The sequence below is a fragment of the Spermophilus citellus genome (assembly GCF_964194105.1).
Source record: "Spermophilus citellus genome assembly, chromosome: 1".
Taxonomy (NCBI): domain Eukaryota; kingdom Metazoa; phylum Chordata; class Mammalia; order Rodentia; family Sciuridae; genus Spermophilus; species Spermophilus citellus.
The window spans coordinates 160,609,444-160,622,567 of NC_138182.1; the positions used below are offsets into that span (position 1 = coordinate 160,609,444).

General features: G+C 40.2%; 1 protein-coding gene and 1 long non-coding RNA gene across 8 annotated transcripts in view; one reads left to right on the forward strand and one right to left on the reverse strand.

Moving 5' to 3' along the window:
• TRPC7 (transient receptor potential cation channel subfamily C member 7) overlaps positions 1-12,142 on the reverse strand; it is a gene marked incomplete at both ends in the record, with an annotated part of 165,372 nt that extends 153,230 nt beyond the window's left edge. Inside the window, one exon of the mRNA XM_081290001.1 lies at positions 11,390-12,142. Within this exon, the coding sequence (XP_081146127.1) occupies positions 11,390-12,142 (753 nt within the window). The remainder of the gene's footprint in view (positions 1-11,389) is intronic.
• Positions 1-13,124, forward strand: part of LOC308646711 — a 572,715-nt gene that overhangs the window by 159,639 nt on the left and 399,952 nt on the right. The window lies entirely within an intron of this gene.

Genomic DNA, 13,124 nt, shown 5'->3' on the forward strand with positions numbered 1-13,124 from the left:
TATCCGATTCGCCAGAATTTTATTGAGGATTTTTGCATCTAGGTTCATCAGAGATATTGGTCTGTAGTTTTCTTTCTTTGAGGTGTCTTTGTCTGGTTTCGGAATCAGGGTGATGTTGGCCTCATAGAATGAATTTGGCAGAGCTCCCTCTTTTTCTATTTCCTGAAATAACTTGAAAAGTATTGGTATTAATTCTTCTTTAAAGGTTTTGTAAAACTCCACTGTATACCCATCCAGTCCTGGGCTTTTCTTGGTTGGTAGTCTTTTGATTGCTTCTTCTATTTCATCCATTGATATTGGTCTGTTTAAATTGTGTGTATCCTCCTGACTCAGTCTGGGCAAATCATATGACTTAAGAAATTTATCGATGTCTCCACTATCTTCTATTTTATTGGAATATAGGTTTTCAAAATAATTTCTAATTGTCTTCTGTATTTCTGTAGCATCTGTTGTGATATTGCCTTTTTCATCCCGAACGTTAGTAATTTGAATTCTCTCTCTTTTTCTCTTTGTTAGCATGGCTAAGGGTCTGTCGATCTTATTTATTTTTTCGAAGAACCAACTTTTAGTTTTGTTAATTTTTTCAATAGTTTCTTTTGTTTCAATTTCATTGATTTACACTCTGATTTTAATTATTTCTTGCCTTCTGCTACATTTGCTGTTGTTTTGCTCTTCCTTTTCTAGGGCTTTGAGATGAAGTGTGAGCTCATTTATTTGTTGGTTTTTCCTTTTTTTGAGGAATGACCTCCAGGCGATGAATTTCCCTCTTAAAACTGCTTTCATTGTGTCCCATAGATTCTGATATGTTGTGTCTGTATTTTCATTTATCTCTAAGAATTTTTTTATTTCCTCCTTTATGTCTTCTGTAACCCATTGATCATTCAGTAACATATTGTTCATTTTCCATGTGATGTAGGATTTTTCCTTCCTTCTTTTATCATTGATTTCCAGTTTTATTCCATTATGATCAGATAAAATGCATGGTATTATCTCCACCCCTTTATATTTACTGAGGGTTGCCCTATGGCATAATATATGGTCTATTTTTGAGAAGGATCCATGTGCTGCTGAGAAAAAAGTATATCCACTTGATGATGGTTGATATATTCTATATATGTCAGTTAAGTCTAGGTTATTTAAAGATAAGAACCATATGATCATCTCGATAGACGCAGAAAAGCATTCGACAAAGTACAGCATCCCTTTATGTTCAAAACATTAGAAAAACTAGGGATAACAGGAACTTACCTCAACATTGTAAAAGCTATCTATGCTAAGCCTCAGGCTAGCATCATTCTGAATGGAGAAAAATTGAAGGCATTCCCTCTAAAACCTGGAACAAGACAGGGATGCCCTCTATCACCACTTCTATTCAATATAGTTCTCGAAACACTGGCCAGAGCAATTAGACAGACGAAAGAAATTAAAGGCATAAAAATAGGAAAAGAAGAACTTAAATTATCACTATTTGCAGGCGACATGATTCTATACCTAGAAGATCCAAAAGGGTCTACAAAGTAACTACTAGAACTAATAAATGAATTCAGCAAAGTGGCAGGATATAAAATCAACACGCATAAATCAAAGGCATTTCTGTATATCAGCGACAAAACTTCTGAAACGGAAATGAGGAGAAACACTCCATTCACAATATCCTCAAAAAAAATAAAATACTTGGGAATCAACCTAACAAAAGAGGTGAAAGATCTATACAATGAAAACTACAGAACCCTAAAGAGAGACGTAGAAGAAGATCTTAGAAGATGGAAAAATATACCCTGTTCATGGATAGGCAGAACTAACATCATCAAAATGGTGATATTACCAAAAGTTCTCTATAGGTTTAATGCAATGCCAATCAAAATCCCAATGGCATTTCTTGTAGAAATAGATAAAGCAATCATGAAATTCATATGGAAAAATAAAAGACCCAGAATAGCAAAAGCAATTCTAAGCAGGAAGTGTGAATCAGGCGGTATAGCGATACCAGATTTCAAACTATATTACAGAGCAATAGTAACAAAAACAGCATGGTACTGGTACCAAAACAGGCAGGTGGACCAATGGTACAGAATAGAGGACACAGAGACTAATCCACAAAGCTACAACTATCTTATATTTGATAAAGGAGCTAAAAGAATGCAATGGAGGAAGGATAGCATCTTCAACAAATGGTGTTGGGAAAACTGGAAATCCATATGCAACAAAATGAAACTGAATCCCCTCCTCTCGCCATGCACAAAAGTTAACTCAAAGTGGATCAAGGAGCTAGATATCAAATCAGAGACTCTGCATCTGATAGAAGAAAAAGTTGGCTCTGATCTACATATTGTGGGGTTGGGCTCCAAATTCCTTAATAGGACACCCATAGCACAAGAGTTAATAACAAGAATCAACAAATGGGACTTACTTAAACTGAAAAGTTTTTTCTCAGCAACAGAAACAATAAGAGAGGTAAATAGGGAGCCTACATCCTGGGAACAAATTTTTACTCCTCACACTTCAGATAGAGCCCTAATATCCAGAGTATACAAAGAACTCAAAAAATTAGACAACAAGCTAACAAATTATCCAATCAACAAATGGGCCAAGGACCTGAACAGACACTTCTCAGAGGAGGACATACAATCAATCAATAAGTACATGAAAAAATGCTCACCATCTCTAGCAGTCAGAGAAATGCAAATCAAAACCACCCTAAGATACCATCTCACTCCAGTAAGATTGGCAGCCATTATGAAGTCAAACAACAACAAGTGCCGGAGAGGATGTGGTGAAAAGGGTACTCTTGTACATTGCTGGTGGGACTGCAAACTGGTGTGGCCAATTTGGAAAGCAGTATGGAGATTCCTGGGAAAGCTGGGAATGGAACCACCATTTGACCCAGCTATTGTCCTTCTCGGACTATTCCCTAAAGACCTTAAAAGAGCGTACTACAGGGATACTGCCACATCGATGTTCATAGCAGCACAATTCACAATTGCTAGACTGTGGAACCAACCCAGATGCCCTTCAATAGATGAATGGATAAAAAAATGTGGCATTTATACACCATGGAGTATTACGCAGCACTAAAAATGACAAAATCATGGAATTTGCAGGGAAATGGATGGCACTAGAGCAGATTATGCTTAGTGAAGCTAGCCAATCCCTAAAAAACAAATACCAAATGTCTTCTTTGATATAATGAGAGCAACTAAGAACAGAGCAGGGAGGAAGAGCAGGAAGAAAAGATTAACATTAAACAGAGACATGAGGTGGGAGGGAAAGGGAGAGAAAAGGGAAATTGCATGGAAATGGAGGGAGACCCTCATTGTTATACAAAATTACATATAAGAGGTTGTGAGGGGAATGGGAAAATAAACAAAGAGAGAAACAAATTACAGTAGATGGGGTAGAGAGTGAAGATGGTAGTGGAGGGGAGGGGGGATAGTAGAGGATAGGAAAGGTAGCAGAATACAACAGTTACTAATATGGCATTATGTAAAAATGTGGATGTGTAACCGATGTGATTCTGCAATCTGTATTTGGGGTAAAAATGGGAGTTCGTAACCCACTTGAATATAATGTATGAAATATGTTATGTCAAGAGCTTTGTAATGTTTTGAACAACCAATAAAAAAAAAGAAAAAAAAAGAATCTGTCATGGCTGGACATGATAGGACTTCCCTGTAATCCCAGTGGCTGGGGAGGCTGAGGCAGGAAGATTGTAAGTTCAAAGCTAGCCTCTGCAACTTAGCAAGGCCCTAAGCAACTTAGTGAGACCCTGTCTTTAAATAAAAAATAAATTTTTTGATGGTTAAGCACCCTGGATTCAATACCCAGTACCAAAAAAAAAAAAAAAAAAAAAAAAAGAATTTATGGCATGAGCCCTTGGGTTTCAGACAGCTCTATAACTAGGGTTCATTTGGTTCTGATACTCAGTGAGTCTATAGACTCTTTCCTTCTCCCAACATCCTGACATGTATCTCCCCATTTAATTTGAGTGTGAATTTTTTGCTAATTAAAACACATGCCGCCATGCCAATGACATGTGCAGCATACTTGATTAATGCTACCCCCCTATGATTAATTTATATAGCATTGTGACTTTTCTCTTTCAGAGAAAAAATCCTTGTGTTTTCTTTTGATTTAATTTGTGCTACTACTTATTGGCTAATTTTCTTGAAGAACCATCTCCATTTTTCTCTGTATCTCTGATAATTCAGACTGATAGCTTCACTTGTGTAGGAAATTATTTTTCCCCCTTTTTTAGTGTGTGGTGATGAATCTTTTCCACAGATATTTTTCAAAAAATAATCTCTGTCTGCATTTGGCAGGAGCTCTGCCTGCCCATTTCCTCCCCCTCTCTTTTGCTTTTCTATCTTTCCAGCCCACATCACTTCTTTTCGCAGTAATATTTGAGCAGCACTCTTAGTTTATTTGGTTTTAGTGGTCTGCATTTTTCCAATTGGAGAACATTTCCTTGGCCTATTTTTAACCACAGAGCTCACACGTACAACCTAGATCTTTTCTTTTTCTGAAAAGCTCTGCTGAGGGGATAGGCAGCTTAGCCAAAATCAGAAAGACCCTATGAATAGAGGAGTTGCTGAAATGTAAGCTGTATTAATGGTAAAAAAAAAAGTTGTGGTGCTGACAATTCAGTGGGCTTTGGGAAAGGAGTTGCCACTGAGCTCTCTAGTTAAAAATTAATAATGCTTATTATGTGTCAAGTTCTCTGCACAGATATATTCTTGATCTCATTTAATCCTTACCAACACACTGAGCGGTTATTAGTCATAAGTTTACCAACTTATTTATTTACCGAGAACCACATTTGTGCCAGCACTTTCTTGAAGTTAAGTGGGATGAAGTACACAAAGTTTTTAGTAAATCATGGTGTCACTGACATGAGCAGATTAGGGTAAGAGAAAATGTTTGGGTGGGGGAAGAAGCAATCCATTTTGAATAAGTTAAGATTGAAGTATCTAGTCCTTCCCTCTCATCCTCCATTTTTCAAATACGACAGCTATCGCACTTCTCGGACTATTCCCTGAGGACCTTAAAAAAGCGCTCTATAGGGATACGGCTGCATCAATGATTATAGCGGCACAATTCACAATAGCTAGACTGTGGAACCAACCTAGATGCCCCTCAATAGATGAATGGATAAAAAAATGTGGCATCTATACACAATGGAGTATTATGCAGCACTAAGAAATGACAAAATCATAGAATTTGCAGGGAAATGGATGGCATTAGAGCAGATTATGCTAAGCGAAGCTAGCCAAGCCCTAAAAAACAAATGTCAAATGTCTGCTTTGATATAAAGAGAACAACTAAGAACAGAACAGGAAGGAAGAGCATGAGGAAAAGACTACAGTAAACAAAGACGAATGGGGGGAGAGAAACGGAGAGAGAAGGGAAAGCACATGGAAATAGTAGGAGACCTTCAATGATACATAAAATTATAAGAGGTCATGAGGGGCAAGGGGGAGGGAAAAAAAGGGAGAGAACTGAACAACAGCAGGGGAGGTAGAGAGGGAAGATGGGAGGGGAGGGGAGGGGGGATAGTAGGGGATAGGAAAGGTAGCAGAATACAACAGTCACTAATATGGCATTATGTAAAAATGTGAATATGTAACAGATGTGATTCTGCAATCTGTATTTGGGGTGAAAATGGGAGTTCAAAACACAATTTGAGTCAAATGTATGAAAGATGATATATCATGAGCTATGTAATGCTTTAAATAATCAATAAAAAAAAGAAAAAAAATACCACAATTAACTTCAAGTAGATGTCCAAAATTACATGACTTGTAGGAGATGAAACCCAGGTCTGACTGGCTCCAGGGCCAAGCTTTTTGCTCTCCACTCCTCTGTGTCCAGGAAATGAAGCATGACTACACTGTGTGCTCACTGGAGCCTGACTCTACCTATGTTTTAGTTTAATAGCTTCCTTTATCTCACCTGAATACCTCTCACCCAATTTTCACTGCCTCCCTGTATTTCAGAGGCTGATCCTCTTGGCATAAACCTAGAAGAGCGTTCTAATTTTAGGCATTATTTGTGATCTCAAAAAACTGTCATTAAAGGACACATTAATTAGCTAATTTTCCTGTGATGACTCATTAATGAATGCTCTATCAAAAGTGCTCCTCCAGACACTTAGGCAATGAAATAGAAAGACAAAGCTACCTTGGGCAGAGTCACCTTTGTTCCTTTCCTGAAATAAGCCAGTCTTCTCAAGTACAGGGGCCTGTGACCACAGCCCCAGGTAGACCAACAATAGAGCACACCTCATTGCGTGTGCTTAGTGAGAGCCATGCCCTTCCACTCATCACCTGCCTTCTGTGGTCATTCTCTCCTCTGCTCATTGTGCATCATTAGATGTTCAAGCACAGGCCTAGAGTGGCCTAGTCAGATCCCTTAGTGTATCAGGGATGATACATAAGTGAGTGCTTTGAGGGCTTTTCTGCCAGATTCTCTTATACACACATACACCACACACCTGCACCTTCACAGCTTGAAAAATATTTCCCCAGTGGAAAAGGAAATGATTTTCAAATAATTTCCTGCATGCTAAGCAGGCATTTGTTTATACTACCAGCCAAGCTTTCAAACTTCAAGGAAATATATTTTCCTAGGGTGTTAGTCTATAAAATTTAAAAATCCTGGAAGTATTCGAAGCGTATGAGAAACTAGTACAAACACCGGAGGGTGGGGCAAAAGACTTACTCAGTCTTTGGGACTGCTTCCAGCCTAGGCTGGGCCTTCACTCAGCTTTTTGTCTTCCTGGCTCCAGATGGCCAGAGTTCAAGTGTACTCTGAGCTCTCAGCACCACAATTCAAAGTCACTCCTCTTTTGCTCCAGCTCTTCCCTTTTCTGTCTTGATAAGTTTGCAAGCAGATTACAAACTGTCATCTCAACATCCTTACCTTCCACAATGGGATCTCACTAAAATCATAGCAGGTGGCAAATTGGCCTGATTTATCATTATTTGCATTTTTAATTTGTGGTATTTCAGGCCTGGAGGGTTTTTTATGGGTCTTAAAATGACAGCACAACATCAATACATAATTCATTATCTATTTTTCATAATATCCGTGGTTAACTATCCATTGATAAACACAAAGGTCATTAACACTTAAGGAGAATGAGTCACAACATTAGCTTTCTTGATTCCTACTCTTCCTCTCTGAGGTCTGTCAGAATAAATTGCTGTGACTGAAGCACAAGTCTCCATGCTGCTCTTGTGTCAACAGGAAGACCCTTCTCAGCGGCAGCTTTTCTAGCCTTCAGAATGGACAAACGTTAAATAACTGAGCTGCACTGTTTGTTGGGCTTCCACAGTTCTCTGACTTGGGGACAGTAGATGCTTTCAAATTGAAGCAAAATTGTAAGGGAGCAAGAGGGACCCCTCCATCCCATCCTACTTTCTTTCCTAAGCCCTGCAGTATTCCCTTGTCACCCTTTTCTTCCTCATCCCCTGCCCTGCCCCAAGGGCACTGCTGCCACCTACTCTAAATCGGAAGAAATACTGACTTCTAGTCATTTTGAAACATCATTTCCACAGATAAGCAGCACATATAGACAAATCGCCTAGGAATGCAGCGAGGAAATTATCAACAAAATAAAGGGGTACCCTGAGCAATTTTATAAGAGAATGATCAGCAAAGAAAACCAAGCAGACTAATTCAGGAAAGATATAGAGGCCTCTATATTCTTGGTGGCAGGAGTTACAACCCAACCGAGATAGACATATTCTTTATTTTTTCTTGCTAATCCAGATGCTTCTACACAGAGAGAGCCCATTCCACCAGGGTAAAGCACCCTGAATAGTCCAGATCACACCAATCTTCCCTTTCTCTGGCTCCTACTGCATAGATAAACCAATCAATCAAAATGTCAGTTTTGGGCAGTGCTCTCAAACCCTATTTTAGGTAAGACAAAGAAGACACGCTCTGCTGTCCATACATCATACAATGCAACATATGATTAGTCTTCAGTCATTGAATGTTAAGGTTTTATCCCTGGCTACCAGCTGTAGTCTTCTTTAGAACTTTCCCATTTCACCATGTTCATCAAATACTACTATGAAATCCATAAATGTATTAAGTTTGATCCATAGATAAAAGTAATCATTTGCTTCAACAGTTGGAATGATTATTCTTTTAGGATTTATTTCATTCCTTTCATCAAGTATTTCTGGAAGGCTTACTAATTTACTGGGTATATTTAAGGCACTTGGAGGCCCCATTGACCAGTTGAATTTTAATATCTTTCTAGACCCAAGAATATAAAAGAGACATATGCAATCCTTGAACAACTACACAATTTCCCCACCAAAAAATAATGGCTTGCTAGTAGGCATCTGATTCTAGCCACAATTTACTGGAGACCTTGACATTGGCTGCACTTGTTGTGAATGAGTAGACTCTATTCTGGTAGTAAATTAAAATGACTCCCCAAATTCAAGCTTATCTTGGATCACATCTCCTAGTCAGGACATGTCACTCCAGAGTGAGCATTTTAGACGATGTGGAGGATGACATGTGACATATTTCCAATGAAACCCTGATAGTATTTTACATAATTGATGACACTGGATCATCTCTGTAACATGTGACAACAAGCAGCCACATGTAGTCCCTAGAAAGCAGAACAGACTCATCAAGAGTGCAATTTAGAACACATTCACTGGCTCTTTATTCTTTCATTACAGTTTGACTTCTTTCCTGCTAAACTGCTCTCTGAGAAGATTTATAATATCAGGAATGAACATACAAGGATAGTTGAATAAGAAAGTTCTAAAGGAACAGTTATGTTAATTTATAATGCACCATTTGTCAACAATCTGAAAGACATTATTTCAAACAAAGGTAACTAGGGGGATGTTAACAGCCAGCAAATGTATTTATGCTAGCTCTAATTCTGAGTAAATGACTGCATTTTAGAAAGAATTTGCCATCATGTTAGTAGTGTTCTTAATTGTCCACAATTTCCATAATTTACTTTTTAAATCAAAATATCATAGAAAATGATTTCAACAAACTTCCAGTTTTAGATATTATGTACACTAAAATATGCCAGACTTTGGGTTTTAGTAAATGAAACAAATGGCTCAGATGTGTTTCCAAATGTTAGTCTAGTATCGTTTTATTTAGGCTGGCACGCTCCCAGATGTGAGATAAGTAGAGAATTGTGCAATTATCCAGATAATCTGATCCAAAGAACATTTTTTGCTTGTTTTTTTCCTTCTTGGCCAGAAATATCTGAAGTAATTGGCTTAGCTGTTCCTTTTATACAGCCTGCTCAGGATTGGTCTGAAGGCTGGGGAATAAGAAAAGATCCAGTAGCCTTGCTTGGGACATCCTTGCCCTTGGTATGAGAAAAGAAGAGACAATAGCTATATTTCTTTGGGGCTTCTTTGGGTAATCTCGGCATCAATAGCCACCATGTTTTCTAGATGAGGCCATGAATAATGTTAGGGAATTAGATGGAATAAAATGGACTTAATTATAGGGTGCTTTATCTATTCACAATCTGTGGTGCCATGCTACCTCTTCTTGGCCTAGTTTATCTATCCCTAGCTGGGCTAAGCGGCTTCCATGGCTTTATGTATGCATACCTGAATTGCTCCTCTCTTTAGTCTTAGTGCCCCACCCAGTCCCAGTCCAAATCCTCCATTTCATCTTAGGTTAATAAGTTTCCAAAACTCTAGATTTCACTACTTAGTACCTGAATCATCAACTTTTAGTGGCTTTCCATTTCCTCCTACAGAATAACTCAGAGTGCTCAGCCTGACATACAGAGCCCTCTGAGATCTGCACCCCCTTCATCTCTTCAGCATTCCTCTTGGGTGACCCAGCAGGAAGTCAGTATTTTAGGCACATGGAATTCCTCATCCATCTCCTCCCTGCTCTGGGCTTTGTTGGGCCTCGTCTTCACTTGCTCATCCAAATGCCTCCAGATACTTTCGTTCCCCCTGGATCCACCTCCTACTTCTCAGAAAGACCTGATCTCATTCCATCCTTTGAGACCTCCATGAACAACATGGCCCAGGAGAGCCTTCCTTGCTATGAAATGGTACATATCCTTGGTCACCTAATTGTATTCTATGTAGGTATAGCTCTTGCATTGCATCTCTTTTGGATAATGAAATTCTTACTTGCAAATGACATCTTTTCTTAGCTTGATGGCCGGCCCCCTATATGATGCCTTTTTGTGTGTTCCATAGCCAAGAGGGGAAATAACGAGCCCAACTGTAGTTACTACTCTTTCAGCCACACATGGAGTGAGGAATCCCTTCATCATTCAGATAAAGGCCAGTGAAATTTTGAGAAGCTCAATATATGAACAAGGCCTCTGGCACAGGTTTGCTGGAGTGACTGAATCAGCTCTGGATACCTAGACTAGAACAATGGTTTCATTACTTATTAACTGTGTGCTTTCTGTCTACTTCTGTGCTCTCATACAAAACGGGGATAGTAGTAGTACCCGCAGCATACAGGTTATTGTTAACCAAGATCAATAAGTAAGGCAGTTAGTGCATGGCATATAGTAAATGCCCACTAAGTGTTTGTTCCTTTTATTAAACATCATGTCAAAAGAGTTTCTTACATTATGTCCCAATCTTCTCTTTCAGGGCAGTGTCAGTTGACAGTAAAAGCACGGGACCACTCTTAAATAATGGACTTTGGAAATGAGTATCCATCCTTTGGCCTGATAGGTAAGGTGCTCTCAGGGTGGCTGAATTGTAGGGCTTTGCCCTAGACCCATTTACTGGAATGACAAGCAACTGTACAATTTTATTTGCTTTTTCATATGATGCCATCTCAGCCCATTGACAAGAAAATAGCAATAGCTGGTGAGGTTTAAGAAAGGCAATCCTGAGTCTTTTAGCATTGGGCTGAGACTGAACCTAAGATTAGCACAGTCCAGCATGGGATAGAGATATGAATGAGACAAATCAAAACCATGCAGATGAAACAATCATGAAGTTAAAGCCCAGACCAGGAAATAACCTTGGTATCCTAGACATTCCTGAGTGACCATGGATAGGGCTGAGGTGTCTGCCCCAGCACCACAAATTCCTTGTCTTTTACCATATGGATTTGTGCAAAGTCACCTTTTAGTTACATTTATGTTCTTTCTTTCTTTCTTTCTTTTTTTTTTTTTTTTTTTTTTTTTTTTTTTTTTTAATATTCCACCTAGTGGGCTGCTTTTCCCTCAGGTCTACATCTGACCCAGGTGAGATGTGTAACCCTTCCCCTCTGTGAGCCCGAATGACAAAAGCCTGAGGCTTTCACCCTTTCTCAGACCAGAAGACAACCCATTTTGCCATTGGGCACACATAGAAGAGCCCACTGGGCCATCTGCCCTCAGGATGGTGAGTGGGAGAGTTACCTTGAATTCAGTCTCAATGTTGGCTAGTCTGGCTAATTCGTTGCTCAGCTCCAATGCGGTGAGGACAGGGTCTTCGCTAGACAGTGACAAATAGGCGGCGCTTGCCAGTCCTTTGTAGGCATTCATGCGGGAGCGCGAGTGGCTGAAGGAGTCTTTCCGCTGCTTCTCAGTGCACTCAGTGCACTTGCAGAAGTAGTCATGGGGCCGCTCGATGCGGGCGCCCTTGAGCAGCAGGATGTGCACGATTTCGTACTCCTGGCAGTGGGCCGCCAGGATGATGGGCGTGATGTCGTGAGAGAAGCGCGTGCCATCCTCATCATAGGCATAGAAGTCGTCGTCCCGCAGCTCCTGCTCCAGCGGGCTAAGTGTCAGGCGCTGGCCCTGTGCGAAGGCCGGGTGGTTGAGAATGGCCTCCACAATGCGCACGTAGCCCTTGCTGATGGCCAGCAGCAACGCGTCCCCCACCCGCGCCAAGTTCTCTTTCTTGAGCAGCAACTCCGTGACCTCCAGGTGCTCGTTGCCCACAGCCAGCTGCAGCGCATTCTGTCCCATGTAGTCCACGCAGTTGAAATTGAGGGTCTTGGACTCCTCCAGCATTTTCCTGACCACCGGGATGTTGCCATACTCGGCTGAGTCTAGGAAGCGCTCTTCCTCAGGCGTCAGGCTAGTGCCCTTCTCATTGAACATGTAGGCGGGACCCCGGATAGCCTGCCTCCGGCCCTTCTCCCTCAAGGTCGTGTGCCGGCGCTGCATGTTTTTGAAGGTGCTGCTCCCCAACCTGTGACAATGAGGCAAAGAAGTTCAGTTACATTCCCGGAGGCCTGCAGACTCCCCAGAGGCAGAACAAACAAAAATTGTTGAGATAAAAAAATATCATGATGGGAACGTTATTACAAACTATGAAATCTAATTAGAAATCATTGTCTTAAACATTCAGATCAAGACAAATAGTTGCCTGAACTATTTTTTTCAAATGGAGAATCTTCAGTTATCCAGCTGTTCTATCCTTGGGTGGAGGAGTTCAGCAGAGCTGTATGTGGGTTGAGGTGGAATGTGATGGGAGATGGAGGGAGGGTGTGGGGAAGGTGAGGGGTAGGGGTGTGGCATCCATTTGTGTTTCATCCATTTGTGTAGTCAAACAAGTCACTTGGCTCCTCTGTACTTTTGTTTTCTTATGCACAACATAGAAAACTTTGTGCACCATAGGGTCCCTGGGGGGATTAAATGAAGTAACTTGAATAGAGAAAGTAGACAGTATTACTTTTATTCTGTCCCTTTGCATCTACCCCAGTTCTCCAAGGACTGTGCCCACCACAGTTACTGCCACCTCTGCCTCAGATGTCTTGTCCTAGTACATTCTCATACTGCAAGTACGTCACATAGGCCTGTTTCTATATTTCTCCATGAAAAGTAAGCATCTAAGAGAAAAAAATGTGACAGGGAGCAGGACTAGAGTCATTGCCACTTGCTGATGGCTGCAATCAGCCCTTCTGAAGGAATTCAGTTGTAGCTTCTTAAGACTGAACCTGGAGTTTTATGTGGGGTGGGGGGAATAGGTCAACTTACATGCTGGGTTCACTTCTAATTATTCTTTCTCACTGTGGTGTAATATAGAGGTTAATATTAATACCATTAATCATAGCAGTTAATATTTATTAAGTACCTATTATGTGGCAGGTACTATACTAACATATTTAGGTTCTAACTTCACATATATTAATGTATTAATTCTTGT